This window comes from Amphiura filiformis, chromosome 1 (assembly GCF_039555335.1).
Source record: "Amphiura filiformis chromosome 1, Afil_fr2py, whole genome shotgun sequence".
In the NCBI taxonomy this organism is placed as follows: Eukaryota; Metazoa; Echinodermata; class Ophiuroidea; order Amphilepidida; family Amphiuridae; genus Amphiura; species Amphiura filiformis.
Window position 1 is genome coordinate 55,461,794 of NC_092628.1, and position 26,038 is coordinate 55,487,831.

Below are 26,038 nucleotides of genomic sequence, written 5' to 3' on the forward strand. Positions count from 1 at the left end.
GAGCGGAAGTCTGAATTTAATCTACAGATGTTGCTAATTAATTTCAGACTTTTTTTTCCAAGTCAATATCCCAGCCAATTGCCACCGCCGGGAATCGAACCCGGGACCTCATGCACTAAAGGCAAGTACTCTAACCATTGCGCCACGCTCTCTCCTACGCAGATGATTCCACCTTGTTTTGTGAGGTTACATCTATCTAGAGACAGAAAATGAGGATCTGGGCAGATAGGCATGACAGACATCGAAACGTAAGGCAATGCCAATATCAAGAAAGAGGAATCCAACCAAGATAAATATTCTGTTTGGTACCACCACACTGGGTGAGAAGGAGGAGCTGGAGATCCTGGGAGTCACAGTCGACAGCAAGCTGACCTGGACAAAGCACAATTATTTTAACGTCTCATACAGAGCAGGACAGAAGTTGGGCGCTCTGAGGAGAGTTGCAAATAAACTTGATGTCAGAGAGGCTTCAGAGGCAGAGCAACTGTTTACAAGGCTAAAGTTTGCAGTGTGGTGGAATATGCCTCACTGTCTAAGATGAGTGCCAGCACACCCACTCTAGGATTACTAGACTCTATCCAGAGAGGAAGGACCTTCGAATCATAAGCGTGCGCGAAGAGGAAGCAAGTACAGAGCTGAACATCACATCTCTCCATCAAAAACGTCAAGTGGCTGCAACAACAGTCATTTATAAAATGCACACTAGCTTGTTCCCACCAGATCTGAAGGCACAGCTACCAAAGTCATTTGTAGACAGAAGCCTGTCCATACCTTGCCATGCTCTCACAGTACCAGGTTCTAGAACCATACCTTTCTAGAACCATACTGGCAGGACCTTCATTCACACTTCAGTTCACGTTTTGGAATAGCCTCCAGATGGAGTAGTGGGAGACATATCTGACAACGCAGCACCATCCTTCAAGAGCAGCGTGCATAAGAGGAAGCAAGTACAGAGCTGAACATCACATCTCTCCATCAAAAACGTCAAGTGGCTGCAACAACAGTCATTTATAAAATGCACACCAGCTTGTTCCCACCAGATCTGAAGGCACAGCTACCAAAGTCATTTGTAGACAGAAGCCTGTCCATACCTTGCCATGCTCTCACAGTACCAGGTTCTAGAACCATACCTTTCTAGAACCATACTGGCAGGACCTTCATCCACACTTCAGTTCACGTTTTGGAATAGCCTCCAGATGGAGTAGTGGGAGACATATCTGACAACGCAGCACCATCCTTCAAGAGCAGCGTGCATAAGGATCTTATCTCACATGTCTGATGCTTTACCCTTCACACTTGTTGTTCCTAAGCTACGGTGAACCACTGATAGGCAAATGTGGTTTTCTTTTATATAGTGCCTATATAATCGAGTGCCTTGAAATGTGTCACTCTTCATGGGCTATTGTTCACTTTAGTATTTAAAAACCATTAAAAATGTTTTTCAGCCAAAGAGACACACATATCTTTTTGAATTGGAACTATTGCATATTGGGGTTTACAAAAATACCAATGACCAACTTTTTTCCTATTCGGGGACCCAGACAGTAGCCTCAAAGGGCCCGATGTCCCATAACTTGTCATTCAATATGCAATAGTTCCAATTCATAAAGATCCATCCATGTGTTTATTTGGCTGAATAACCAGTTTGGGACATCAAACCCTTTGAGGCTACTGTCTGGGCCCCCGTACAGGAAAAAATTGCTATCCTTGGTATTTTTGTAGACCCCAATGTACAATAGTTCCAATTCAACAAGATCCATTCATATGTCTCTTCAGCTGAATAACCAGTTATGGGATATCGGGCCCATTGAGGCTACCGTCTGGGAGCTTCTGGGCCCCCGTACAGGAAAAAGTTGGTGTCATTGGTATTTTTGTATACCCAATGGGTAATAGTTACAATTCAAAGATTCATCCATGTGTCTCTTCAGCTGAATGGGTAGTTCATTGGTAGATCACCAGCGCGGTCATCTTCGGAGTCTAATTTCACCCTTCTTAAGATAAGCACTCCTGGTGTAGTTCTCTCTTGGAAGATGACAAAATTGGAAAAATCAGTTATGGCACATTGGGCCCTTTGAGGCTACTGTCTGGGCCCCTGTACAGGAAAAAGTTGCTGTCATTGTATTTTTGTAAATCCCAATGGATAATAGTTCCAATGCAAAAAAGATTCAACCATGTCTCTCTTTAGCTGAATAAATCAGTTATTGGACATTGGGCCCTTTGAGGCTACTGTCTGGGCCCCAGAGCAGAAAAAAGTTGCTGTCATTGGTATTTTTGTGCACCACAATGTGTAATAGTTACAATGCAAAAAGATTCATCCATTTTTTCCTTCAGCTGAATAACCTGTTATGGGGCATTGGGCCCTTTGAGGCTACTGTCTGGGCCCCCGTACAGGAAAAAAGTTGCTGTCATTGGTATTTATGTGCACCCCAATGTGTAATAGTTCCAATGCAAAAAGATTTATCCATGTCTTCCTTCAGCTGAATAACCTGTTATGGGGCATCGGGCCCTTTGAGGCTACTGTCTGGGCCCCAGAGCAGAAAAAATTTGCTGTCATTGGTATTTTTGTGCACCACAATGTGTAATAGTTACAATGCAAAAAGATTCATCCATTTTTTCCTTCAGCTGAATAACCTGTTATGGGACATTGGGCCCTTTGAGGCTACTGTCTGGGCCCCCGTACAGGAAAAAGTTGCTGTCATTGGTATTTTTGTGCACCCTAATGTGTAATAGTTCCAATGCAAAAATATTCGAAGAATAACGCCATGGGCGGGCCCCTTTGGGGCTACTGTCTGGGCCCCCGTACAGGCCAAAATTGCTGTCATTGCTAAGGCATGATAGTATCCTCCTGGGAGTGATATCCAACAAGTTTTGTCCATGTCTCTCTTGAGCTGAATAAATATGGAATATTGAATCTTGGGCCTATACTAACATAATCAGGCCATCAAACCTTTTGTCTCTTCTCAGCTGAATAAATCGTCTGGGCTCCTAGTCTATTGCTGCTCTGACAACGATTTTATTGCACTGTGCAGCCGCACCAGAAACCCCTACAGTTACCAGTAGCAAGACGATATATCAATCGCCGGGATCAATCGCTCTACTAGTTTGCCAAAATCGACAGATCGCTAGGTCTAGGAGTTGAATTCAATTTCAAGCCAACTTGGAGCTGCGCCACTCTGACGTACCGTATGCCCGAGAGGGGGGGGGCACTCGACTTTGGAAGTGACGGGGATGTGTGGACAGCAGTTCGAAACTAGGGGTCTTTCGGGAGAGCCTAGACACTGAAAAAAAGGGGGGGTCTTAGACCGGTGTTGCGAGTCGTACTGACTCAAGGCCAAAATCACCTTTTACCCGAACTCACACGAATGCACAACACAAATACACTGTTTGATTAAGCTAACAAAATCTAACTCTTTAAATGAAAACAAGTATGATTGGTACATATAACAACAATATTGCATATACAATAAAATCACACAATCAGTTTTATTCGATCAGTACTTAACCAGCGGTCTTCTTGTTGGTGATCCTAGAGTTCTTGCAATGTTCTGGACGACTGATGTATAATATCCTTATTCACTTGTCCTGCGTAAATCAGCGAAGTCCATTGTACACTAACCGTTTATAAATATCCTTGCGTATGAAATCCTCACACGAAAATGATGCTGCTTTCTCCAATCACTTATCTTCTTGCGCTGCTTTCTCCAAAATATATCTCCTTGCGCTGCTTTCTCCAAGTATTTATATCCAAATTTTTTTTCGGGAAATTCCAAAATGACTTTCCACACCATTATCTTGCAAGTACAAGGGGATTTCCCATATCATGAAATACTTTCAGCTTGTAAACAAAGTTAAATAATTAAATTAAATTACTCAGGGCACATCACACCGGGGACTTAGTCCCTAACGCACACCGGGAACACACACTGTCAATCATACTTGTTTATCAATCCAATGTAACACGTTTAACCGCAAGTACAAAGCATGGACGTACAAGACGCGCTCATGCACCTAGTACACAAAGCGCCGCACAGTTATTACGATGTAGTTATCAATGGTAGTGGCACGTGCCTGGAGGATTTAAACCATAATGAGATCTGGGCGACCAATCACATGCCAGATCCATTTAAAGATGCATTACATCATGGCCAATTTTAGTAGGCCAGAAATCCGACAATCTCATCCATAGACAAAACATGTTAACCGCAATGCAAAGTAAGTAGTCCACTTGGGAAGCCAACAAACAGAGGGAGTACGGTGACTAAAAAGATCAGATCAGGCGTGAAAATCTATCAATTGTGCACACATTTATTAAATCAGAGTTTTAAGAGTAGGCCTATGCACAATGGACAAGTGGACTACGGAGAAGTCTAGGTCATTTAGTGAGAGATTAGGCCAAAAAAAAAAGGTTTGTCTCAAAGCTCACGAGAAATATAAAAACAAATGCGAAATGCGATTTTTTTTTTTTTTATTCCCGACTTTTTTCATGGTATTTTGAGAAAAAAAGTCAGATTTTCGCCGATTTTTCTGGAAAAAACTAAAAAGTTTTTTGTTTTTTTTAAATAAAAAAAAATTCCGCATTTGCTTTTTGTCAAATCGTGGGGTTTTACAAACGCGCGCGCAAGCTTTGAGACGAACTTTTTTTTTTTTGGCCTTATCAGAAATTTCCCCAAATTTTTTTTAAAAGGGGTCTTTTGGTGACAGGAAAAAGGGGTCATTGGGTGAGAGGAATTCAGTAAAATAAAAAGGGGGTCATTGGGTGAGAGGTAGTTGAAAAATGGGGGTCAATGTGGCCGCACATCCCCGTCACCCATTTTAGTGAGCCCCCCCCTCCCGAGACTGTATGAGAACATTAAATGATTTCAGCGCATGAAAAGGCAAGCGGCAGAAGGTATGAACTCAGCATTAGGCTAGGCTTAAGACTAGGCTTGTGCTAAAATTCAGGCCTAGCTGATGAATGCATGAGTTTTATGTTCAAGCATTAATTGCTCCCCATAGTCATAGACCTGTCAGCTCCGTAGGCTAGCAGTTATTTATTAATTTATTTATTTATTACACTTTATCACTGGTATATACAATAATTATAATATAACATCAAAATATATTGCACATGAATATTCAAAAGTACATACAAAAAAAAAGGAAGTATAGATAAAATTTTGCACCAGTGAAAGGCAAGGACTAACAGGTGCAAAGCACCTTTAGGACAGTCCCACCAAGGATCAAAACAATGAGGACACCCCATCCCTCCCCCCTCCCAAAATATTTTGGAAAAAAAAAATAAAAAATAAAAAATTGAAAACAAAAACAAAAACAACTAGACTTTGCTGTGGTCTAAGACCACGAACACAGCCGTGTTGTGACCCCTTATTGACCTTTGACCCCAAAATATATGAAAGTCCCATAGACATTGGCTAGTGTCAATGTACATTTGCATGTGGCATCACTATGCCATGTTACTCGTGCCAGAAGGGGCACTTCGAAGGTTTTTCGTCTCAGACCGGAAGTGACCCCTTAATGACCTTTGACCCAAAATAAAAAAAATACCACATATACACTGGGTAACCACAATTCATATATGAACATACCGTTACTGTCCTTTGTTTTTCTTAGCTAATAAAATTTTTTTGAAGGTATCTCGTTTTATACCGGAAGTGACCCCTTAATGACCTTTGACCCCAAATCTGTGTACACCCCATATACACTGGGTAACACCAATGCATGTGTGCAAGTGGTATCACTGTCCTACGTAATTTGTGGAAGAAGATGCATTTTATAAGTATTTCGTTTTATACCGGAAGTGACCCCTTAATGACCTTTGACCCCAAATTAAAAAATACCACATATACACTGGGTAACCATAATTTATGTGTGCATATACCGTTACTGTCCTACGTTTTTCTTAGCTAATACAATTTTTTGAAGATATTTCGTTTTATACCGGAAGTGACCCCTTAATGACCTTTGACCCCAAATCTGTGTACACCCTATAGACACTAGGTAATTACAATACATGTGTGCAAGTGGCGTCACTGTCCTACGTAATTTGTGGGAGAAGATGCATTTTAAAGGAAGTGACCCCTTAATGACCTTTGACCCATATAAAAAAAATATCACATATACATTAGGTAACTGCAAATCAGATGTGAACATTCCGTTACTGCCCTACATTTTGTTTAGCTAATAAAAGTTTTTGAAGGTATTTCGTTTTATACCGGAAGTGACCCCTTAATGACCTTTGACCCCAAATCTGTGTACACCCCATAGACACTGGGTAATAACAATGCATGTGTGCAAGTGGCGTCACTGTCCTACAGAATCTGTGGAAGAAGATGCATTTTAAAGGTATTTCGTTTTATACCGGAAGTGACCTCTTAATGAGATTTGACCCCGAATAAAAAAATACCACATATACATTGGGTGACTGCAGATCATGTGTGAACATACCGTTACTATCCAATGTTTTACTTAGCTAATAAAATTTTTTGAAGGTATTTCGTTTTATACCGGAAATGACCCCTTAATGACCTTTGACCCCAAATCTGTGTACACCCCATATACACTGGGTAATAACAATGCATGTGTGCAAGTGGCGTCTCTGTCCCACATAATTTGTGGAAGAAGATGCATTTAAAGGTATTTCTTTTTATACCGGAAGTGACCCCTCAATGAGCTTTGACCCCAAATAAAAAAAATACCACATATACATTGGGTGACTGCAGATCATATGTGAACATACCATTACTGTGCTATGTTTTACTTAGCTAATAACAGATCTGAAGGCTTTTCCTTCTCGACCGGCAGTGACCCCGTGATGACCTTTGACCCCGAAATCTGTGTACACCACATAGACACTGGGTAATAACAATGCATGTGTGCACGTGGGGTCACTGTCCAACGTAAGTTGTGGGAGAAGATGCATTTTTAGTTTAAATCACGTTTTTGACTCCTGTGACCCCTACATGACCTTTGACCCCACAAGTTTCATGTGACATGTAGGGGCACGGTCAATGATTATTGTGACCAAGTTAGGTCAAAATCGATGTAAGCATGTGAGTGCTAGAGCAAATGTAATGGTTGACAGACTAACGTCACGGCTGTGTAAAAACCTACACAAGCCTACAACCAGAGCACTGGCAACATGTAACCCAAGAGCATGTGTTATAAGGATCAAAACTCTCCTCTAGTTTGTTCTTGTACCACTCAGAGAGCTGGCTCTTAAAAGAGGACATGTTGACAGTGGATCTAATTGTGAGAGGAAGTTGATTCCACAGGGGAACGATACGGTTGAAAAACGATGCCCTGTGAGATTCGGTTTTGCATCGTTTGGGAATCAACAATAGGGGGTCAGCAGATGATCTGGTGGTGGGACGGTCCTTGAGGGTGGAGTTAAAAACAACAAAATGGTTAAAATTAAGGTCATAAAGTTCCATTTTGCATCTAAAAAAGAATGTGAGATCAAGAATTTCACGTCTAAAAGACAAAGGAAGGAGGTTTAATTTAGTTAACCTCTCACGATAGTCTAAATCAGGGTAATGTAGAGTATAGTTTGTTGCTCTCCTCTGGATGCCTTCAATTAAAGCCATATTATAACATTTGCTGAGGAGAACGCCCTCAATCGTTTTCAACATTCTGTTTTTTACATGATTATATTGTACTTTATTAAACTAACATACCCTGAAAAAATCAAGACTATAGGTGCTGTAGTTTTGTCATAATCCGAGATTTTGAATAAAACGCCGGATTCGGCGTTTTATTATTACGATGGAAATATTAGTCGAACGCGTACACGATATTGACAACACAGTACGTGCATTGCGTGCGGGACGGATATACACATTCAAAGGTTAGTACCGTAACACAACCGACGGAGTGATACACATTGGCGACATCGGCGCTGGTAGTAAATTCCAATTTTCTTTGCTTTACCTCGGTTGTTTGGCTCAAAATTAAAAGGGGACATATCTGATAATATATAAGGGTGGTGCAATAATTATGTGTACCCCGGAATTATAGGGGGGCAAAGATTTTTGGCAGGCCAAAAGGGGGGCAAGCATTTTTGGCAGGTCGAAAGGGGGGTCAAGCGATTTTTGGCAGGTCGAAAGGGGGCAAGCAATTTTGGCACAGACATTTTGGGCACCGTTTCTATATTACGCCCTAAAAAGGCGTAGGAAAACGTTACGAACACGTTCAAATATGCAAAATTTCCTGCTCGCTGCGCTCGCATTATCCACGTGCGGCAGTGTGCAGCACACATGCAGATGTGTGCAGCATGCATGCAAGCTTGCAAGGCCTGCTGGTAGCGTGTTCATGCGTGCGAACCAGCTGTGTGCATGCAGGCATCGCACGCTAATATCCACCGCGCACACAATTTGCTTGCAGAACCTGCGTGCAGACTACCAATCTGCACGCAAATTACGTGCAGACTACATTTGTGTGCGGACTGTAGGACTGCACGCAAATTGCGTGCATCTTGCACGCATCTTGCATGCTGCACACATATTGCTGCACGCATGCAGGATTTTCAGATCACAAGCTGGATCGAATGCTGCAGCATTCAGGGCTTTTAGATCACAAAGGCAGAATGCTGCACGCATACAGGGTTTCCAGAAACAGCAAAGGTAAAATCCTGCATGCAAGTCATGCATGCAGGATTTTCAATGACTAATTCACCTTTACACAACTGACAGCAAGTCACAATTTGGCATGAACTAGTAGTGAAAATATTTAAATGTTTACAATGAATAAATAAGTTAGCCTTCAGACCAAAATTTTCTAAGTATTTAACCTTCAGACCAAGATTTTTGGCAGACCAAGAGGGGGGGGGCAAGCAATTTTTGGCAGGCCAACAAGGGAGGGGGGCAAGCAATTCTTGGCAGGTCATGAGGGGAGAGCAAGCAATTTCCTGTTTCGATAGTTGGCATTTCAACTTTGGGCCAATGTTGGTATGCCAAATGTTTCTGTTTCGATAGTTGGCATTGAAACATTGGGCCGATATGTTGGAATGCCATTCCTGTTTCGATAGTTGGCATTGCAACATTGGGCCAATGTTGGAATGCCATTCCTGTTTCGAAAGTTGACATTGCAACATTGGGCCAATGTTGGAATTCCATTCCTGTTTCGATAGTATAGGCATTGCATCATTGGCCCAATGTTGGAATGCCATTCCTTTTATGATAGTTGGCATTGCAACATTGGGCCAACGTTGGTATGCCACAACAGTTGGCACTGCAAAAAAAATCAAAACAAAATTCAACATTTTTATAGTGAATGTTATCAATATTTACAGTAAATTTGATCAATATTCATAAAACGATGCACTTTGGCCAGTTTAGTCATCAAAATATTGCTTATATTAACTTAAAACACTTCATCAAATGTGTACACCCCAATAGCTCAAATGGTAAAGCATCAGACTCCCATGCAGATTGAGGTCCCTGGTTCGAAATCAGGTAGGTAAAGTTAGACAAGTGACTTGTATAAAATTAAGCTAGGCAATTTTGGTTCATTGTAAAATAGATAGCCAGGTAATGTAAGACTTAATGTCAGGACAGTATACACTGTTAGCAATTTTATCTCGCATTATATATATGGCCAGTACATGCTGCACGCATGCAGTGCACGCTAATGGATTTGCATGCTGCATGCAAATTGCGCACGCTCATGACCTGCATGCATGCAGCAAGCATCCGCACGCTTCCCTGCATGCGTGACTCGTTCCAAATATACGCATCCGCACGCTACATATACTGCACACGTGCTGCATGCGGTGCGGCACGCATGCTGCATGCGTGCTGCATGCGTTCAAAAACTGCGTGCCATTTTCGTAAGGGTGCATGGTGAGTATGGGCCCAATTGGGTACGTTTAATAAGTACTGCTGTGGCAATACCAAGTTTACATTGTGTATCTGGATCTGGATCTGGATGGTGTATTAAGCAGGACTAGTGCATCACATCAGAGGTATCGCACCTATTTGGGAAACAAATTAATGAAAACAGTCCAAGTTGTAAAATAGTTGAATCCGATAATTGGATCCAAGTGTTGATTCATCGACATCATCATCAGTCGGCTGCGGAGCAGGCGACTACAAGCTATCTCCAATTGGGCAAGCGAAACAATTTTGTTTGGCTGCAGCATCCCTTCAGTATCTCCCAGGAGTGCTGGACATACTGTAAGTACAGTGTGCGCGGCCGTCCCGGTTTCCTCTTCCCATGTGGTGGAATATAAAGCGCATATTCTTTCACAGGCTCGCCATCTTCAAGACGCAGTATATGGCCGAGAAATTTGAGTTGATGAATCTTGACTCTGGCAACCAGTGGAGTGGTGTTGGTCAGGTTGTAGATGGTTTCATTTGGAATCCGATCCACACGCTTGATGTTTAACATGACTCTGTACAGCAAGATGTTGCAAAGGCATTGGTCTTGTTTTCCATGTCCTTGGTAATTACCCATGACTCGCACCCGTACAGAAAGACAGTAACACACGTTGTCTGAAGCAGCTTGATTTTTGTTTCGATTGGCAGGGACGGGCTTCTCCAAATGCGTTCCAGTTTCCAGAAAGCTGCCCAGGCTAGTGCTTTTCTTCTTTTTTGGTCCAACACTAGAGCCCATCTTGGAACCCAAATACTTGAAGTCTGTGACATGGTTGATGGTACTACCATCAGTGACCATAGACTTCAAGTGCTGGTTGGGCGTTACAGTTTGCAGTCATATATTCTGTCTTAGGTGCGCTGATGACAAGGCCTAGATCTGCTGCTGCAGTTGCAGTCCTAGTAAGCTGTGACTGGGCCCGGTCTATGGAAGATTCCAGCAGGGCAATATCATCAGCAAATCAGGTCATTCAGCATCTTGGCAGGATACCTGCTTGACCGACGTGGGTAGGTAACAATTCCAGCGTCAATTGCAGAAGTTGATTTCATCAGAAGGTAGTCTACCAGGATAATGAACAGGAATGGTGCCAACACATCACCCTGAAGCACTCCAGTTGTTACTTGGAAAGGCTCCGAGATACTGCCATTAACCATAACGGCGCTATTGGAGTCTTTGTAGAGCACTTGGATGGCATTGACCACAACTCTTGGTATCCATAATGCCGCAGCACTGAAAACATGACGGACCTGTTGATGGAGTCGAAGGCTTTTTTGAAGACCACAAAAGTGACTGTTAAGGGAAGTTGGTACTCCTTGAACCCTTCCATGATCCTCCTCAAAATGTGTATTTGCTGAGCACAGCTGCGACCCGATCTAAAGCCGGCCTGGTTGCTTCTCAGTAAAGGATCAATGTGGGGTCGGATCCTGTTCAGAAGGATCTTGTTGTACACTTTTGCGGCAATGGACATAAGCGAAATACCACGGTAGTTTGTCATGAGAGAGAGGTCACCTTTCTTTGGTAGAGGAATGATTACATTCGTAACCCATTGACGTGGCGGTGTCAGCGTTGAGAATACTTCCATACAGAATTCGAGAATCATATCAATCATGTCAATCATGCTATCCCCTACTCCTTGAAGTGCTTCTGCAGTTATAGCACAGTCCAATCCTGCTGCCTTGTTGGTCTTCATGGCTGCTATTGCTTTGACTACTTCTTCACGAGTTGGGGGCTCATTGATAATAGGAAGATCTTCAACAGCTGGTGCAGGAAGTTCTGAAGCTGCTGTGCCACTGTTAGATTTTAAAAATCTGTACAAACTATAGGGACTAAAATTCTGAAAACATAATAATGGTTGCAACAGAATTTGAACTGTTCATATTATGAGACCAATTTTCACTAGATACTAGTACTACGGACGGAGGGACGGACATTTCAAAAACAGTATGCCTCGCGGTGGTGGCATATTATTATGAACCAAATGGCTTCAATTGGACCTTCATTTTGCAAATGTTTCCAACCACCTGTGTAGACCTATGGATAAACATATCCTTCATTTTGCTTCTGGAGTTTTCAAACTAGTATTGTACACAATGATAGTGCCAAAATGGGCCCCTTAATAGCTTAAATAGGGCCGGCCTTCATTATGAGCGGGCCGCAAACCCACTGACTGGCTCCCCCACTTTCAAAATAGGTCCGCCGCCGCTACTGTGCGAGTAGGTTGGCCCGGCTTTATAACCCTACTTACAACAATTCCTTCAGCCTTTGCAAGGCATTCTTCATTAAAATAGGCTCCGTTGTAGAAAGCAATGGTCTTTCCGGTTATATTTCGCCAGTCGAAGTTCTTGGGATTTCCTGGTAGCGTGACAAATGTCTGGTGCGGGGACGTGGTAAATTGATCGGCAAAGGCGAAGGTACGTCGTCGCTCAGTATTAGATCGATATCCTAAAGTAATAATAATAATAATAATAATAATAATAATAATAATAATAATAATAATAACAATAATAATAACAATAATAATAATAATAATAATAATAATAATAATAATAATAATAATAATAATAATAATAATAATAATTCTTAAACACTTGAGAACGTTCCTACAATCTCATTGGTTCTTACCCGTGTGATATCACACGATATCACACGGGTCAGCGCGTTTGCATCAACGCGATACGCGTACTCACTATTTGAACCAATCGGAGGCGCATAGCAACAACAGCACTGATCGATTTTAAGCCCTAGGTAGTTCCTTTTAAAATGTAGGATTTAAATTTGATGTAATACTTGTGATATTTTTATTTGAATTGAAGTGTTTAAGAATGAGAATAAAGGTATTGGTTTTAGCCGCTGTCGTGTATCTATCGTCTCATATGACACGGGCGACATCAATATTTTTGGCGTAAAACAACTCGGCTTCGCCTTGTTGTTTTACTTAAAATAATGATGTCGCCCGTGTTATATGAGACGATAGATACACTCGAGGGGCTAAAACCAATACCTTTATTCTCTAATAACAACAATAATAATAATCTTACTATAAATAGGCTAATGTTGTATGTGTGTGTATGTATGTATGTGGTATATGTAAATTGCTCCGTCAGTCGCCAAATTCATATGGGAGGTCGAGGAATATACGAGAAATGGACTGGACTTTATTTGGTTGAAATCGGTCAAGAATTGGCTGCAAAAACAGTGAAAATATGAGTAAAAACGGGGTTTTTGTTATGAAAAACTGCAGCTGGCAGGCAGCGAGTCAGCGCCGCGTGCATAAAGCGCACTACGCCAATGCGCGCGTAAACGGCGCAGAGCCACGCGACTTGCGAGCCAGAGACCAGTGGACATAATATAGAAAGAAGGAAAAATAAATAGAAAATAAAGGACAAAAAGGTATACATGGACGGGTCACGGGATTATGATAATGGATGAACACGTCCGCATACACGCTATGAGAGGACGTAATAAATACGGGAAAAAATGTGTGTTGTATAAACAACATGAAGCGGTACTATATAACATGTATGAAGAAAAATGAAATTAAAATGACAAAAGAGATACGACTATAGGCCAACGGGTTAAAGTAACTAAATGAAACGGGGACGAAACAAAGAAGGAAAGAAACTAATCAGGAAGTGTAAAAAAAAAGAAGATAAAACAAATATTACATGCCAATATTCGTGTAATAGTAGAAATATATCATTTGGTCAAATTTTGTACTATCACACTCATAGGCATGTAATATTTGTATAATATCTTACCACTGCACGCGTCATACCACCCTGCCATCAGCCCATGCCCTCCTCGTATTGTCTCTCCCTCCTCGCTGCTCCAACAATTTGACCAGAGGTCGGCCACAATCTTACAATTCTTATTGGCTATTCTGCACACTGTTACAAAAACGAGATAATTGAGAGTCTTGAAAAAACGCATTTGAACTAAAACCATGCTATCAAACCTATCATACAGCTCCAAAACCGGGAAACGGTGTCATCTTAATATAACTTAAACAATAGGCTAGTTTATATTTCATGAAAAGGTTATTAATTATGATTAATTTGAGATTTAATCAAAAGGTCAGGGAACTTTTTCAACGTTACCATTTTATATAACCTTACCAGGTATACAGTACTTCATAAATTCCAGAGTTGAACTTAAAACCTACACTGATATTACACAAAACCAAGCTTACAGTGAGAGTGGTCATGTTACATTTGGGTCATAACACACAACGTTTTAAAAACGTTTTTAAACGTTTCGTACGTTCTAGAAACGTTTTAAAACGTTTTGTGTTAGTTGCCAAATGGATTACAATCATTACATAAATCATTTCTGAAGTAACATGTAGTATTCACAGGTATTTATTTTAAAAGATGTTTGGGTCGATCCTTCATTGTAATTATTTCGTGTAAGCTAATCCTAACTCTAACCCTAATCCTAATCATAACCCTAATCCTGATCCTAACCCTAATCCTAACCCTAATCCTAACATAAACTAACCCTAACCTTAACCCTAACCCTAATTTCGTGTAAAATTACATGAAGGAATAACCGGTTGTTTGATATGTGAGTCTTTCACAGGTATTTATTTATCTTAAGATTTTTGATACGTGAGTCTGTCTGTTCGCCCTTATTTTCGGAACTGACAGGTCGCATGGCCCTCAAACTTGGTGGGTATGTGCACCTTGGTCCGCCAGAGCAAATTGGCATTTGTTAGGACATCCGAGGTCAAAGGTCAGGTCAAATTTAAAGTAGCTCTGATCGGGCTGTGTCTCGGGGGAAAATCCCTGGCACTTGCGGAGTGCCAAACTTCAAAGGTGATATGAGGTCAAAGGTCAGGTCAAATTCACAGTTGCTCCCATTAGGCTGTAACTCATGGGGAATATAATCCCTGACACTTGGGCAGTTTGAAACCGCAAAGGTCATCCGAGGTCAAAGGTCAGGTTTTGATAATTATTATCATCGTTTACCGTGTCTACTAACCACTTCGGATTACTCCGCTCCCGTTTACCCAACTAGCGGGTGCCCGCGTGAAGCGCGCGACTCCCACTGGTATTACTTAAATACAATAAATTAGAACCGGTAAGTCTACTCTGCATAACAGAAAGTGCATAAGACTACATAACCCTGCATAACAAAATGCTAAACTTATGATTCTCGTGCTAAAATGAGTCTCAAGGTTGAGGAGTTCATTACATGTCTATGCCTAGTTTAAGACTAATGGTGTTAACATCTGTTTTCTGTGATAATTGTTAGACTTGTTTCAAGTCTTTGGAGCCAAACTGGTCTCAAGTCCAATGGCATAATTCAATATCTGTGATTCAATAACCTCATCCAACAGTAAATGCTCAAAATGCAATCACAAGTTGGGAAGTATGATAAAATTGTCACTATGAATAAAAGAGTCCAAAATGATCTCAAGTGCATAGTTTAATAACCTGCATTTAACAAGCATCACAATTTGTGATTTCGAGTGCATAACTTACCTGCATTTATAATATCCGGGACAAATCCTTCCAACTTGCCAGTTTTTTCGCTTCTGTATATTAGGAAGAAGAACGAAGCAGCAAATGTACAGGATTCGATACTCGGATTGTTTATAGCTATTGATATTTGTACCTCAATTGTGTGAATCAACCTCAATTTTATGCCGTGTACTTTGGAACAGTCGAAAATTAAATTTTAGCTCAAAATTAAGTTTAAAAAATATCAAAATCAAAATCTTAAGAAAAAAATCATTCCGCATTCGTTTTTGAAACTGCCATGAGCTTTGAGACATAGCATTTTTTTTAGCTTTAGGTCCATATAGAGATGGGTCGGGTCTCATTTTGGCAAAAAATAATGATATAGAGAAGATCAGTTTTTCGAAATCCAATATGAGTACATCTTCGTACCTGTGGCTCCGATCTACAGATATTTTTTTTTTTGAGGGGGGGGGGGCTTGCTTCAATTATCCTCAGTATTAGTAGTATTACATAAAAGTAATACAATTACAACTTATTGTTTTTCTTGTATTGGTTTATACCAAAGTTATTGTAGTAGTTGCATTTCTCTCATTTCTTGCAATAGGTTGTGTTTGTGCTGTCTCAGGTACCGTATTTGTATTTCTTTGCATCATAGTATTAATATTCAATGATAACTTTATTCGCCGTCGAAGTCGTGACGTCATAATCAGATTAACTACCATAGCAATAGATGAATACAATTTTTGAATAGATCGTCCTGCATTACAAGCAGATTGCAGTAATCACATTCACATGTGTATGTCAGCAAACATAGATTGAATACAATAGCGTTCTTTTCAAATATACTAATCTTACAGGTGCGAGTGATCAGCATTTCTTTGACATCTATGTTTCAATGCATCGGTACCGCGCACACCACTCTTCATCATACATTAATTCTCCCAGTCACATTTCCCTAACATAATATGAAATTTAAAAAACCCAGGAAATTTAGTTCGGCAGAGGTGGGGCTCGAACCCACGCTGCACTGCGCCGCTATCATGTATACAGTATCAACATATTACCAGCGCCTTTACCGCTCGGTCACCTGACTTGTTGGTGCTATCTTGAAAATTTGAACATACAATCGCAACTTCATTACTTCAACCAGTGGCACTTCCCTGCTTTAACATACCACACGACAAGCAAAGACAGAAATCGTACCATATTTTGGAATTTTATCTGCTTAAAACATTAATGTGTATTATAATAGAGCTGCCATTATTAATATTGTTGAATTCTCAAGCGCATACAGACAATTAATACGAGGGGCCTATGATACATACACAATACATAAATCGATTTTAATTTCGCCCGCGTGCTCTGCTCAGGACATCGCGTCGGTTGCGAAGTATGGAGCCCCAGTCAGCCTACCATTTTTCTTGTAAGACGGTCTGAATTTTTGCAATTTATAGGAAAAGTCCACATAGGTCCCTTAAGTTTCTTTCAGATATTAAAAGATGAGATTCCCATAAAGACGAAACTGTAATCTTTAGTCGGTACCTACGTAAAATTTACATACAATTTTCACCATCAATTCAGTGTTAATTTTGACTAAATTCAGAAAATATTTTGGCGTATATAAAATTGAAATAAAATTCTCTGCCTCCTAAACCACATAAATTTTAGCACGATTGGGTATCACGAATCGTTATACATGTATATGCGGTGCAGTTAATATTCATATATTCTTTTATACATAGGATGCTTCAGTTTTGACACAAAAAATATTTCATTGAAAACCTAGAACGTGCAATAAATTAGCATTAAAATTTTTCTTATTTTAGCAGCATTCTAGAAGCACTTGGCGTTTGGCGAAAAGAGGAATAGGTACCGCGTGAACGTTGTAGTGCAGGGCGATAGTCAAAATTGTATTCATCTATTGCTATGGTAGGTAATCCGATTATGACGTCACTTCGACGGCAATTCGCATAATTTCAAAATACATTCATTTCTTATTTTGGTTTTGTTTCTCTTGTATCATTAGTGATTCCTGATGAAGGTCACTTGGACCAAAGTATTCTTTGCTTGGACCAAAGCTTCATTCAAAATGATAAGTACTGCAACGTCTTGACCCGGGATGGTGGGGTGGAGGGAGGGGGTATCTGTATTGTTGTTTACGATAATAATTGGATACTTGCATATAAAACTGATTGTACGCGGCGTGTGCACCGTGTATGATCCAGACTTTGTCATCTTTGTCATAATCTGCAGATGTTAAACCTACGAATAATAGCATGAATAAACGTGATGTAGCAACATTTGTCCCGGACATTTGTACATGACATGAACGCTGGTTTAGTCTAATAGATTACCGTAACCATCGTGCAAATCATGTTACATTTGACATATTTGGCAGAGATACAACACTTATAGCTAATCATGGAGCCAATTATATATATATCAGATTTTTGACTCCACAGGGGGCGAAAATGAAAATTTCCCCGATTTTATTGAAAATGGTTTAAAATTATTTGTTTTGCCATGAAAATCGGGAAAAGAATAGTTTTTTCCTATGTATGATGTTTCGTTTCCATGGTAAAAAGGCAAAATAGGACAATATCCACTAAATCGCATTGAATTCTGTATTGAGTCAATTTGACCTTGAGAATTCTTGTATTACCTGGATAAGAAGCACTCTTGGAGAGTTATAACTATTCTTTTCTCATTTCTTGCAACAAGATTAATAATTTGAGACCATTTTCAACAAAATCAGACCATTTTAATTTTTGCCCCCTGCGGAGCCAAAGTTAGACGTTTGTGATGCGATCAAGCAAAATCAGTCGGAACTCGGAAACATTGATTTTGAGATATAGCCATACAAAGGAAATATTTCCCTCGTTTCATATTGTTTTGGAAACTCTTTTAATTAAAATTGCTCATATCTTTGGAACTAGTTGTTCAATTTCAATGGTGTTTTCTACAAAATCCAGATTTGTAAATGCATTTTACTATCCTATAAGAAACTGAAAATGTATGCCTATAACTCCATAACCGTACGTCATATAGGTCAAAGTATAGTTTTTCTGAATCCTTATGACCAGAGGATGACGATGGTGTGAGGTTTGAGCAAGTTTGAATAACTTTGAACTTGACCTACTGTTCAATGACCTTTTACCAAAAAATGAGGGGTGTTGTTGAAATGGCTCCATAGCCTAAATTAATCACATTATATAAGTACTATTAGTATACTCTACCAAATATGGCATCTTTAACATAATTTACACGATTGTAGTGCCTACAGTCAGTCTACTCTGAAGTACAAAGTACAGATGCGGACGGTCACATTGTGCCGACTTTGAAGGCAAGCATACCTGCAGCACAGATATGCAGCACTACGCACAAACGCGCTGTATACGCATGAGTTGTCACTTTGTACTTCAGAGTAGACAAACTGTATGAACTGAAATATCTTGGACTAGTTTGCAAATCTCAACCGCATACAACTTTACCATGTTTACTTATTTACTACCTGTTTAAAAGTTAAACATAATCATAATCATAATGTAGCATCAATGTGATGATTATATCTACAGTTAATAAATAACTTACACCTAAATTGAATCAGCCGGATTCATTGTGTTTGTCAGGTCATAATTCACATTGGTCTTAACCTTGAATTATGGAAACAAATCCATATGTGAGGTTAAATTTGGGCAAGAATGTTCAGTTTTGGAGAAAACAGGTTCTTTGACCCAATGTTTTTCGCGATTTTCTCTCAACTGAGTATTTTTGCCCAACTTTGTCCTCACATATGGATTTGTCAAGTCTTTGTCATTTTAAATATATATACTTTTATATACTTTAGACCAATAATTTAGCAGTTATGAGGCTCAAAAGTTTCCATAATTTGTCAATCCGAAGGATCAATACTTTGATTTAGAACAAGGCTCGCATTAGTCCGAAGGTTCATTTCTCCGAGAAGGGTCGTTACTCCGAATTTAGAACATGGCTTGTTACTGAAAAGGGTAATCATTCCGAAATTTGTAGTAATGATCCCATAATTTAGTTATATTGTATTGTATATAGTTTAACATGTTGACCGGGCATATTGAATAGACCAGAGATCTCATGACACATTGACAATAAGATGTGCTCCAATAGTTGCAAATAACAAAAAAATGTGTGTTAAGTACGAGGGTCATTCAAAAAGTTCTACCTCCATGTTCAGAATAGCCTTAATTATGACCCTTTTCCCTTAGGTTGTTGTCTTCGATCGGGTGAGCACTTGTTGGTTCAAGTCGTATTAATTGGGTCCTAAGTTAGAATCAAATGTAAGCCGTATGCACATAGTTTGTATTTTGTAAGTATATACAATGTTACAAACATTGATCACGACCTGATATAGTCACTCACTCGCTGATGAAAGATGGAGTACCATCTGAAAATTCCGAGGTAGGAATTAATTCCTTGTGTTTGGATCAAAACTTTAAATCAAAATCATTTGTATGTCTGTTGAACCTTCAATGTTTTCTTCTCATATAAAAGGCATATGTCAGGGACCTCAAATATATAGGAACAAAATATTTATCCCAAGTAAGCAGTTGGAAAACCGCATCTTAAAAACATTTTTATGAAGGTTATCCAAAACAGCAATATGATGCTTACTAAACTGTTGGCTATTCAGTTTTTAAGAGTATAATCACGGGTAATTTCAATATACTGACACGTAAGATAACAGAGATGTGATGATGGAGGTAGAACTTTTGAATGACCCTAGCATGAATGAAATAAATTCATGGTTTGCTTCCTTCTATATCGTCGTCACAAATCTTATTTGTGAATATTCATATCAAAGCCACAGGTCAAATGTGTTATTGCCTGTATTGCATATGCAAAGTGTCCCATGATATGTTACATGTACAAAATGAACCGCATTTAGTATTGTTACAACAAAACAATGTAAAATTGCCTGTTTTAACTCCGTGACTTAAAAGCAGCTTAACGTATGAGCAGCGCAAGGTGACAGGGTGCGAAGAGCGGCTATATAACCATCCAAATATCGCACAACTAAAGTTGAACACACGCACACCTTTGTTTTCAGATTTTTTTCTTCATGGTTGAACTTTTGCACAAAAGACACATATTGAAAAATTAGATATTGTACAATGAAAACAAATCCGATTGAAAGCTTCTTGACCCTTGGTGGTAACAAATAAAGGAAGATGGTCATTAGAGAAGAACACGTTTTTGGTGAAGACATTTCTGCCCGCTGTATCTCCAGTTATTAATACACGATGTATTGTTGGTCGAAGCAAAATCAATATATTATTGAAAAATAACACTTTGATGTTTTTCAAAAGTTCATCCTGCAAATCATATAACAAAGTTTTTCATATAAAGGAAAGACGTACAACAGGGGCAATTTTTCTTGAATTAAGCAAAGCCTTTGACTGTATGATAATGCCCTTCTGCTTGATTATCTTTGTGATTATGGAATTATTGGATCAGAATGGTTTAGATCATATCTTAGTGCAAGATCACAGGTTGTAAATATTCATTCTTGTATTTCTGATTTTAATAGTATAGTTGGTATTCCTCAAGGCTCAATACTTGGGCCACTTCTGTAAACAGTCCTCCTAACAATGTAACCTGTAAATGCACTATGTGCGCATATGATAAAGTTCTTCTTGTACTTATGAAAATCCAACTATTTTTGATTATGAGCGTTAAATTCATGGTGTTTATAGTACACATCATTCTTGATAAAAATTGTTATGCCTAATTTTGACTATTGTATCCCTGTTTGGTTAAATTGTTCAATTTTTAATTGTTTAATTTGTTATCTGAACCATCTTGGAATAAGAACTTTTCAAATGAGAGCAATAAACTGTGGAATAATCTTCATGTTAGTATTTGTAATAATTTTGATAACATGAGTATATTACAACCAAAGATCGTAACTTTTGTTGGTTAAAAATGCCTTGTACTAATCTTATTGTAAAAATAATGTTAATATCATTGTACATGGAGATGTCATGTAAATTAGTTTTAATTTATATTATTATATACAAATCACACTTTGCTATATTGTTTCAATTATACTTCCTGGGCCTACTTGAAAATCAGTGCTTTGTCATTGAAGGGGCTACCCTTTCTGAAGAAAGTTTAAACAAAATAATAAGTATTAGATATAAGTTTTTGTCGTTGTTGGATGTATTGTGGCAGCTGGTTGGTAAACTGGTACACATGTCACATACTTTGACTCTACCATGGTGACGGATCCCGTGCAGCATTATTCTGTATATTAAATTATTTAGTTAAGGTGTTTAGAAGAGAGTCTTACCTCCATTTCTGTTGACAAAATGAACACTCATCTTGTTACAACATAGTCTCTGTGACCCTCGCGATCCATAACGAGGGTCGACAGAGGCGCGAAATGCCGACATGGAGCGTTTAGTCTTAAACTTCCCTCTGATACCTTCGCAACCCTGTGGTGTTTTCTTTCTTTTTTTTACATTTGGGCCTTATGGTCCTAAACTTTACAGTTGTGCCCGGGGCCAATATATCACTTACCTTTTGGCCCCTGTCCCCGGCCCAAGTCTTAAGAACTGTGAGGCTCAAATGTCCTACTACTCGTACTACGAAGAATCGCAATGTCAATATCTTCTTTCGTGTTGCGATTACCGTTATTAGCTGTTATTATATTTTTTAAAGCCAATATAGCAAAGAGACTGCTGACTTGCTGACAGCAAACATATTGAATCATTGCTTACCTACATTTACCACGCTAGGTGATGCTGATGATCCGGTCTGTTTGGACAGACTGACAATGGCAATAACGAAGGCCGCGAAGGCAAAACATACCGCAGCAACTAACAACACAAGGTACAGTTTACCATTTCCACCACGCCCCGAGTTGTCTTTTCTGTATAGCTCCTTTTCTGAACTAGCAGGTTCCATGATTGCAGCCCGGGGATTGCAGATAGATGTTGTCCTCTTGTAATACTTCCTCTGTTCAGGTACAGCAAAATGCTTTGTCTGTCTGTCGGGGTGTCTGTCTGTCTGCCTGTCTCTTTGGGCGTGAAAGCCTGTGAACGTACGTATTTTTCGTATGTGACCGTTTTACATTCACCCTTGGTATGTTGATAGATTTCCGAATGGCAGACAAATTAATTGAAGCGTATAAAGGTAACCTGAGTTGTATGTTGTGTAAATTTGACTCAGTTTAATTTCACATGATTCGAGATATTAAGGGGGTACTACACCCATTGAATTTTTTCGCATTTTTTTGAAAAAATTGGACATAGTAGTATGCAAAATGAAGGGGCAAATCTTCTCGTTCTATTGGTGGCATCGGTATCAATGTAGCTTACATGCTTTTACATGTAGAAGCCAAAAGGTGGTACATCACCAATGTTTTAAATTCACTTCATTTTGGAAAGCTTACTACCAACGGATTTCGTTAAAATTTTGGATACATGTTGCAAACGCATTAGAGAAATAATGTTGATATGTAAAATGGGAATAAGTGGTTCTTGATGACTTCATGAACTTGGTGATTTTCAGTGCTCCACACCTATCAACAAACGAACTGGTTAAAATGCTTCTATTTTCAATGTTAAGCTATATTTTGTATTTTTAACTAGCGACATTATTTCCCTGAAACCTAATTAAGCCATAGGTAAAAAGTTTCCACAACCAAACTACAGTTATGTTGAAAAAAAATGCATTTCTCTTCACCTATACCATCAGATTGGGTAGTTTTTCGTAAGCTTCATTTTTGTGATTTTGGTACCAATTTTACCTTTGTCTAGTTGAAATGGATTGGACAAACCAATCTAAATTGTACTCACCATTTACATCCATTTCCAAGAAATGTTATTCTGTCCATCATAGCATTATATATCCAGTAATTTAAGACAAACTAGACCAAACATCAAAATTGATGCCTCATTGCAGCTATGTTGATATATCACATGTATACAAAATGGGGTAAAATTTGACCTCAACCAGGTGACATATAACCTGACCTATGATGACCTATAACCTTATAGATATCTCTTTTCCAAACAACACATGATAGATACGGTCCTGTACTTCTGTGTCATAAACTGGGGTACCTTTGTGTTACATCATACATGTCACAAATTGTTGAAAATCAGAGGTGGTGTGGTATAAAGTGCTGTAACATTTTTTCCATAAATCTGACAATAGCAAAAGTATATATTTTCGGATAGCTTATAATATAGGGATAATAACTTTTTGAGTTTCAAGTTGATATACAGGGTTGCCCAAAATATATACAGGGTGAAACAAAAAGAAAGTGCTTGAAAACTTGTCCGTGTAATGTACCTATTTATTTTTCACTGAAATGATTTTAGCAATAATTGTGATATATTTGAATAGTATAATGACGAAGCTTTCACAAAATATACAGTTTGTTTAAGTTTTACGTAAAGTTAAAATATACAGGGTGTGCCAAATACCTGTACAAAATTTATATACAATATTTAGATTACTGTTTATGTACACATTATTTGGCCAAGTATTAACAAATGAATACCCAAATATACCCCAGAATGACTTGAATGTTGCAGATTACAGTAAAAATGTTAAATTATGCCATACAAAAGTATATAGTGTGTCATTAAAAAAACATAATTTCTATGTAAAATTATACAGGGTGTGATTTAACGAGTCAATCAAAGTCGCTATCCTGGTACCATAATATTGCACCCAATTTGTTGCTAGTTGGAAAGAATTTCAAACAAATTCATGTACAGACCTATGAGTTCTTTGAGTAGAACAAAAAGGCAATTGTTAACCTTTTTGGTAATATTTGATGAAAACAGCAATGTAACTGTGTGGGGTTGGCGTGCCGATATTATGACAATAAATGACAAAAGTCTCGTTTCGCTTAACGGAGATTCCCTTACAGATTCCCTCTTAAAACATAAATTTCACGTAGTGTGATAACATTTCAGGTGGATTGGAAGTAATTATGCGTCATTATGTATCTGCAACAACCAGAACGGCAGATAATTAAAGTTTTCAAAGTCATACATCTGACGCCGGTGGGACAAAGCATAATATTACTCAAGGCGATAATTGCCAAAAAATCGTATGAAAGACGCAAACACCTTTTGATTGAAAATGGCACGGATTGTTACCATTTTCTGCTTGGTTTGTGATATGAAAATAACAATGTAATGGAATGTTGTTGACGTTAATGCAGTATTATGACAATAAATCAAGGGTGACAAAGGTCTCGCTTCCCCCGTAAACAATTGAACGAAAGACGTAAACACCTTTCGATTGCAAATGGCACGGGTTGGTACTATTATCGGCTTAATTTGTGAACAATACAATGGAATATTGTGAACGTCAGGGCATTATTATGACAGTAAATCAAAATAATGACGACAAAAGGTTCATTTGAGACATTGCGACACTGAAACATTGCAAAACTGGTTAGGTTAGGGTTTAAGACGCGGTATAGCTAAGTTTATAAGCATATTCAGCAGTTGGCCTAATTAAAGATACGGACGATAGACATTGACCAGTGAACTACATTCATTGTGCTTGTAAAGTACAATCCACCTCATTGGTCAAATATTAGTCGCCTCTAGATAGAGTATAGGCCGTCCATACGTCCATACACCATAGGTTCTCGAATGTAAAGATTCAGGCTAATTAAAACTCGATATTGGTTGGTTATGTATATCAATTTATACTTGAGATGCAGGTGTTTTAATCAGTCCACGTAAAAGGCAGTATACACAATAAAATACTGTGTGTGGTTGTATTTAGTAGGTAATTGGTATATGAATGTTTTGCAATCAGTTTGCTGCCAAGGTAAAACGTAGTTTCTACATTTAATTAGCAAAGTATGTGTTGCCTTTTGCCTTGAAGACCAGACTAGACAATTAGTTGCGTGCCGAATTATGCATGACACTGAGAATGAACTTAAACCTACTCCGAGACAATCGCTTGACGTTATTGACATGAATAGAAGCGATGACTGTGACTTTTTCGACTCTAATGCGTCTTAATAGGTAATATTGACATGAATAGAAACGATTACGGTGACTTGACTTTTTCGACTCTAATGCGTCTTAATATAGGCAAAATATTCCTGAAGTTTATCCTTCTGTTGGCAGTGCAAACAATGTCTTTTGAATCTGTAAAGCCATTAATCATACTGTCATTTTAATATCACCAAACCATTTCAATACACTGCACAATTGGACAAACTAAGAATCACATGTCTAGCGATGCCGACATAAGTATTCCAGGCAATCTAGCTGTTTTTCTCGCTACTTCAAACTAATTGCAATATAATATTTATTAACTACGTACATTTTTATGATGTCCATAGAACACAATACTAAAAGTCTTCAAATATTCCAGCAGAGGAAAGGGGTATACTTTGCATAAAACCAAAATGAAAACCCGGGCCTCTGACTTAGGGTAACTTGGGGCTAATATGGCACCTAGCAGTAACTACCCATTTTCGCAAAATTGCCGTGCAAAATTGTTGATTTTCTGATGGATAATCAGGCTGCTGCACGTATTCCTATGTTTAGAGCTCAAAGGACATTCGAAAGGTCGCATTAGACCTAATGATTCAACAGTGGGCTGTACAATTTTCTCTACAATCAGATTTTTGTGTAGGGTGCCATATTTCCCTAAGGTGTCATATTACCCCAAGTGACCCTATACATTAT

At 38.9% G+C, this 26,038-nt stretch overlaps 1 protein-coding gene across 1 annotated transcript in view; it reads right to left on the reverse strand.

Moving 5' to 3' along the window:
• Window positions 1-22,495, reverse strand: part of LOC140149149 (uncharacterized) — a 36,560-nt gene extending 14,065 nt beyond the window's left edge. The window contains exons 1-5 of the mRNA XM_072171338.1: window positions 22,085-22,495; window positions 17,510-17,591; window positions 15,351-15,403; window positions 13,626-13,754; window positions 12,113-12,309 (exon numbers count right to left, since the gene is read on the reverse strand). Coding sequence (XP_072027439.1) covers window positions 12,113-12,309; window positions 13,626-13,754; window positions 15,351-15,403; window positions 17,510-17,591; window positions 22,085-22,271 — 648 coding nt within the window. The 5' untranslated portion in view covers window positions 22,272-22,495. The remainder of the gene's footprint in view (window positions 1-12,112; window positions 12,310-13,625; window positions 13,755-15,350; window positions 15,404-17,509; window positions 17,592-22,084) is intronic.
• Between the last annotated feature and the right edge of the window lie 3,543 nt (window positions 22,496-26,038).